Source organism: Oxyura jamaicensis, chromosome 3, assembly GCF_011077185.1.
Source record: "Oxyura jamaicensis isolate SHBP4307 breed ruddy duck chromosome 3, BPBGC_Ojam_1.0, whole genome shotgun sequence".
Taxonomy (NCBI): Eukaryota; Metazoa; Chordata; class Aves; order Anseriformes; family Anatidae; genus Oxyura; species Oxyura jamaicensis.
The window spans coordinates 50,835,684-50,842,516 of NC_048895.1; the positions used below are offsets into that span (position 1 = coordinate 50,835,684).

Below are 6,833 nucleotides of genomic sequence, written 5' to 3' on the forward strand. Positions count from 1 at the left end.
GTTTGTAAAGTCAGTGGTATGTTTGAGGTATTTCCATTTGTAAATGATTCTTTACCACCGCTACATAGTGTCATAAAGACACAAAACAAATTTACAAATTTAAAACACTGGGGAACACATCTGTGTATGTCAGCCATTGAACTCGTCCTCCTTTCAATGTTTGATGTAATAAAGAAAAATATTCAATATAAAGGTACATTTTTGACTAATAAAGGAAACCACCCTGCATGCCAGCTTAAGCCCTCTTTATCAAATGAAGGTGCGTGGTCTGCCAGAGAACAGAACTCCCCATCTTATTAAAAAATAAAGCTCTGTAATTCCCAGTTAAGGGTAATGGTGCTCTGAACTTTTCCTCCATTTTAAGAAAGGGAACATCTGTGACAGTAGACCATAGCCTAAAATGACAGCAGCAACCTTTTTGAGAGCAACAAGACTGTAATACAGCACTGCACCATTCTTTTTGTTTTATTTTTTAAGGTTTCAGACTTTATTGCAAAGATTTGAGCAAATATACAAAATAATGTCGATCAATCTGCTTGCATGAGCCAAGACCAGAAAAAAAGAACTGAGCCTTGTAATGTATAGACCTCTATAAATAGACTCCATGTGAAAAATGAGGAGCATATGGTAAGATGCTTGAAAATGCCCGCCCAGTGGTGTTGGCATTGCTGGGACCACTTCTGTTGTTACAGTGTGGTGTCCCAACGCAGTGTTTGCAGAATTAGGCTCTGCTTAGGTGCACGGAGGTACGGTGTGAAGTGTGCTGCAAGACAGCTTGGTGACAAACTGATACCGGGGAAAAAATGCAGAAGGTTAGACATATATGGAAGGGATCGTGCATTGAAGGTTGAAAGCTACATCTCAGCTCCTCAGCCAGCATAAATCAGCTGCTAATGTCTCACTTCCAACTGAAAAACTCTTGTATCTGTTCTTCAGTTTGTCCGTGCATGCCACAGCAGTGCTGTCGTGGCAGAGTGTGTGGGGCTGCCACACTTCGGGAGCCTGGAGGTGGGGTAGAAGGTTGCTCTGGGGGCAACGGCGGGTTGGGAAGGGAGGGGATTTTCTGCAAACATCTATTCGGCCTTTCAGATGCTGGAAAATGGTAAGATCTCACCAATGGTATATTTGGATGTGGATTTTGAATATAAACGTGGATTTCCTTTTCTGAGTACATAAAGGAAGAATGCAAGTCTGTTTTTGCATTTAACTGATTGTGGACAAATTTAGCTGTCATGTAAGGGTAAGTAATAACACTGCTGTCAGTGAGGCATGGTAGGAGTGTGTTTTATTCAGACTTTCACCATCCTTCAGTTCCCTTCCTCCTATCAGATGGGCAGAAAGGAGAATGGCAAAGAAATCTGCTAGACTGTGGGGGAATTAGTGCTGTGAAAAGGAGCATGTGTACATGTGTACGTGGAGGCAATGCTGTTAAGTACAGTAGTCTAAACACTAGGATGGCACAGAGCATCCAGCAGAGGTGTTACACAAACTCACTCTCGTTTTGTCTTTGGCTCATCTGGAGAACTTGAGAGCATGATTTAAAATAAAATGCTGCTTCATATGTTCTTGTTTTTAGTTAGCACTCGCTCAGCTTTTCCCATGCACCTCCAGATTGCTACCCTACCTAAAAAAGCTTGGCAGAGCACACAGCCTGTACCTGTATCTGACGTGCAGGACGTGCTGATCTGATACAAGGATTAGATCCTTCAGCAGCCCTCTCTCCAGGCTGAGTGCTGCTGATAAGCTGTTAAGTGCAGCAGTGCTGTTAGCAAGCTGGGTAGTACTCAGGTACAGTGCCACAAAGGAAGGCACTGCCACAGTTTCCGGATGCCAGGACAAGGCAGGAGACTGTAGATGCCCTCGGGGCTTGTGGGAGTGGAGTCAGATAGCAAAGGCCAATGACATCTCCCAGTTTTGAACTCATGATCGTCTCCAGATCAGGTGCTGGAAAGAAACAGAGCCCCTGCCAGATGCAAGAGAGAAAGTCTAGGGCATGGCTTCCCATGGCACATGGGGATTTCTCCTTTGGGCACCACCAATCTAGCCTGTGTGGTGATAAGCTCAGGAAGGGAAAAAGGAAGGGGAGACTAACTACACAGTTGCTAGTCTCTTCGCTGATTCCCCAAAGAAGACAAGATTCATAAGATCATGGTGAAGAGATTTGCTGAAGAGGTGACAATGAGGCACCTGTGCCTCCCTGAAGAGCTGCAAGCCTTTCTTATTTTTGCTTTCTCCATTTGTTTTGCATTTGAACAAACCATAGACTGGTACGTTTCCCAAAGTCAGTCTGTGTAGGGTATTTCTGCACTAACAATATTGTCTAAGCGTCTTGGAAAATGATTAATACCTTTATCCTTTTGATCCACAGTGGAGGTAAAGAAGTGCTGTTATCCCCATTTCATACACTGGGAATGGATACAGCAAGTGGGTAAGTGATACTCCCAACATTGCGCAGATCGGTTGTGAAGAAGACACCAATTACAATTTAGTCAGTGTCTTAACCCTTTACCCTTCTTTCCTGCCCTAGATATAAGAAGACAAAACAAGTTATGTGAAAAATTTTAGTTCCTTTTATGTTTTCCTTGAAACTTCCAAACTTTTCAGGTAACAGCCCAAATAGGAATGACTTTTTAGCCATTCATCAGATCTTTTATGTCCTTTGGGGACAAAAGTTATTTCCTATCTTACTTGGTTACACAACAGGCACCTGTAGAAATGGAGTGGCTATACATCAGCTTTATGTTTGTGAAAGGCAATCCTGCAGTAATAAGGAAAGATATGGGGATGGATGGGGGGATGAAATCACATCTTGCAAATTTAACCATTTGCAAGAGTATGGTCACTTTTTCTCCTGAAAAATATCCTACCTGAAAAGTCATCAAATCTGTTTGCATACATAGTCTAAAGCATTTTTTCCTTCTGTTTCCAAAGTGCTTAGAAGCCCAGACCATGATGTGATGCCTTCCTGCTCATCAACCAACACCAACACAGAGCGAAAGGACAGCCCCCACTCTGCCCATCGTGCCGTTGGTTTGGCGTGGAGTATCCCCAGGCAAGACAGCTTCTCCAGCTGCCAGGCAGGGCGTGTGCCTCTCAGCTGACAGACACGGCACTTTCCCTCATCTCCTCCCTGCCTTACCATGGTGCCCTGGCATCATTGGACCTTTGCCTGTGTCTTCTGGGAGCATCTTCAGGGAGAGTGAACAAGCCTGGATGTAATCCCAGCCCCTCTGCCTGGGTGCTTTGTGGAGGAGCGAGAGCTGCTGAGCCTTGGTCTGAACTTTGCTACCAGGGCAAAAATGTTGAGGTTGAGCCCACCCTGGAGGTGTCAGCTTCACCCCTGCTCCTGTTTTTGCTCTGAGTACTGGGGTAGTCATGGCCTGCCTCTGCTGAAATAACTGAGGCTTAGCAATGCCAAATCCGTCCCCTTTGGCTTGGGGCTGGGAGGCTGAAATGCGCTAGCAGGTGAGAGCACCAGGGTGCAAAGAAGTCTCAGCAGCGTCAGGCCTCAGACACAAGAACAGGCTCGGTGTCAGCAGCAGCCCTGGAGGCTGGTGTCTGAGGGTAGAGAGGGAGACGGAGCCAGTTTCTCCGCTGTAGCTAGCTGGTGGGCACTTCTGCCAAATCTCCTTTGGACAACTCTGTGCCAGTCCTGTCAGCACTTGCTGTGGGAAAAACCTTTCTTCCCACACTTCTTGGGACAGAAAGCTGGCAAGCGGAGCCCGGCAGCACCTCTCTTCCAGGGAGGCTGGAGGCATCCAGCAAGGACAGCAGCCTCCTGCCTGCCGGCCGCATGGGGGCTGAGCTCCAGGCTGTTCCTCTCCGGGCCCAGGCAGGAGCATGCAGATGGAGGACAGCACTGCTCCTCGGAGCATGAAACTGAGCTCCTCACAATGGGGTTACTTGTCCAGAAACTTCGCTGTGAAAACTCCCCAGATTCTCCACATAGCTGAAGCTTTCCAGCAGGTTTTGCCCCAGTGAACATGATGTAGCCCATCAGTGCTGGCTGGAAACTGGGCTTTTGAGTGACTCCACAATCCTGGCCTTGTCAGTCACGCCACTTCGGTCCGTGCATGGGGCTCTTTGTGATAAACCTCACTGGAATTTGGAAACCATTCAGCAAATTTGACCTCTACTTTGTCTTATAAATATCACAGTGTCAAGCAGCATCGTGCATGTCTTATCACTCAAAAACTGGGAGAAGGGGATGGAATTATGATGTAGTCAGCTCCGATTTTCCAAAACAATGTCTTCTGAGACAAAGGAAAAGCTTTTGCTTCTCTGACAGGAAAGCAAATGTCCTCTTTCTGCCTGGGGGAAGGAGGCTTTTCTGAAACGTGCTCCGATCCCACATGTGCATGTACCAATCACCCCGAAGGAGCTTAAAGCATTTTTGTACAGCATAGGTAACGTGCAGCGGCAGCCAGCTCCTGTGAGGAAGACAAGACGAGAATGGCCCAGTTTCTCTGTTCTCATCACAGGAAAGGGAGCAGGGGCAGCAGAAAAACCTTGGCCAAGCCCAGCTCTGACCAAAGCTGAGAGCTTCTAAGTTCCCTGCAAAACAGATAGAAACGTGCAAAATAGATAGGAAACCTTACCAGAGCAATCCAGAGAGTCCTGGGGGAGGGCGAATGGGGAAAACACATTTAACTCTCAGATGGCATCTTCTAGGTGAGCTGCTTCTCCTCGCTAAGGTGAGCAAGGTCAGACCCTTTCTTCCCTAAAAAGTGCATGTGGTCCTGGAGTACCCCTCCCCAGGCTGCAGTGTGGGTCGCGGTGTGGGTCGCCGTGTGGGTCGTGGTGCTGTCCCAGGCACAGAGGAGCGCGCAGAGGCACACACGGCTGCCTCGGGAGCCCCACACAGCTGGCGGCCCAGCCAGCTGCCGAATCGCTGTGTGGCCTGGCCTAATTGCTTAAAGCTTTCCCTCTCCCTCGCTGCGAGGGCTGGAGCGTAGTATTTATCTACTCTGCAAAACTTTTATGAGGATTGGTGCCGTTTTGTAGAATTCCTGAATAACACGGATCACAATAGCTGTGGTAGAGCCTGGCTTCGCAGGCTCAGATGCTTTGCAGTGGTTGCTTTATTTACATGCAGCCTCCGAAGCCAGGGTCTCATTCAGAGAGAGCAGAAAGCTTGCCCCTCTGCTCCCACCAGCTCCAGCAGCAAGTGCCCTGAGGAGCTCCAAACCACCTGGTTTGCCCAAGGCTTCAACCTCCCTTTTCCAGCATCTTTAATGAGCCAAAAAATCCTTTTTATGCAGAAGAATCCTTATGCAAGAGGAGGGCAAGTGCAGGTTAAGCTGTGGGAGCCTCTTGCTGAGAAGGACCAGGTTACATGCCTTGATGCTTGGAGCATTGCTAGCTTTTCCTTCTTCCCTCCCCTCCAGTGCTTGCTAGTCATTTTTGTTTAGATGAAACAGCTTCTTATAAAAAAAATAGTAAGCCCAACAAAACCAAAGTATCCATTATTTTTCCAGCCTGTCCCTCCAAAAGCAGTTTTCTTTAGTCCAGTGAGTTGAAAACTATTACTTACTCATCATTCCTGTTTGCATTTAAGACTAGAAATGGCATGAACAACCCCCAAAAACTGCACTGGAAGCAACTGGGGCTGGTTAGCTCCCCCCTGGGGAAGCAATGCATTAGCTGTTGCTTCAGGCTGGGAGACTGAGTAACGGTTACGGGTATTTGGCCAGGGCCAATGGAGCTGGCATGGAGGTGCCACCACAAAGGGTGCTGCAGCCTGGAAAAAGTCGAGCAGAGCAAAAACCGGGCTGGCACATGCAGTGATGGCAAGGTCCCTGTGTAGCACTGCAGTTAGGCAGTTAGCACGTGTTGGGATGCTGGGTGAGGTGGTAGGAGCAGGGCTCTTGCAAGGGGCACCAAGGGAAGATATGTCCCAGGCAGGTGTTAAGGGCCTGGGCATCCATACCAGGGCTCACAGAAAGGCAGTCGCAGCCTCTCTGGCTCCACTCTCCCTGCTGCTGTAGGCACACTTCATGAAAAGCCTTTGCCTGATAAAAGTCAGGAGCACACAGCAGCAGGGAAAGAATTCAGCCCCAGTCCAGAAGTAGTGATGGGTCCCGGTGATGCTACTTAAAAAACTCACCAGCTCTCATGTGCTGGAGCCAGCCTGAGGGAAGCGGAGCAGAGACAGGCGCATTGCTTCCTTCAGTTCCCTTCAGCAAAGGCCACTGCTGGTGCAAGCTGATACCGCACATTTATAAAAGGAAGCAAGGCCGCCTGTTGTACTGTTTCAAGCTTTATTCTAGCAACCGGCCAATATCAGCTTTGTTTAAAGGTTTTCTCTCACTTCTCAGCCCCAACCCCGTGCCCTCTGCTTCTCCAAAACAAAGTGCTGAAGCCTAGGGAGCCTCCGGGCTGATTCACTTTTCTCAGGAAGGTTTTTTCCTCCCTCCTGCTGCTGCAGCCCCTTGCTCCCGGACCTCGCAGACGTCAGTGCAGAGCCGTGCTCCGCCAGGTGCAGCCCGAGCTGTCACAGGCTGCATGTTTATGTCACCTCCCCCCAGCCCAGCGCCCTGTTTTGGGGAAAATATCTCTGTAATGGGACGAGGGGGAAGCGAGCAAATGTCTTCCTTTCTCCCTTGGCTCCCTTGGGTTTTATTTGAGGGGGGGCTTCTTATTTACAGAATAACCACGAAACATCCAGCAAGGCAGCGCTGCTCCCTGCGCAGACATGCGGTGCCCTCCGCCTCCCGAGCCGCAGCCCTGACGGATTACCGCTTTTCCCTCGAAGAAAAATAATAAAAATAACGACAAAAAGGGGAAGGCCCGGCTGCCTGCGGGCCGCGGGCAGGTGCAGCCCCGCCGGGCGC

At 48.9% G+C, this 6,833-nt stretch overlaps 1 protein-coding gene across 1 annotated transcript in view; it reads left to right on the plus strand.

The window, feature by feature from the left end:
* UST (uronyl 2-sulfotransferase) overlaps positions 1 to 4,166 on the plus strand; it is a 170,793-nt gene extending 166,627 nt beyond the window's left edge. The window contains exons 9-10 of the mRNA XM_035320731.1: positions 2,369 to 2,428; positions 2,932 to 4,166. Coding sequence (XP_035176622.1) covers positions 2,369 to 2,428; positions 2,932 to 2,938 — 67 coding nt within the window. The 3' untranslated portion in view covers positions 2,939 to 4,166. The remainder of the gene's footprint in view (positions 1 to 2,368; positions 2,429 to 2,931) is intronic.
* The last annotated feature ends 2,667 nt before the right edge of the window (positions 4,167 to 6,833 follow it).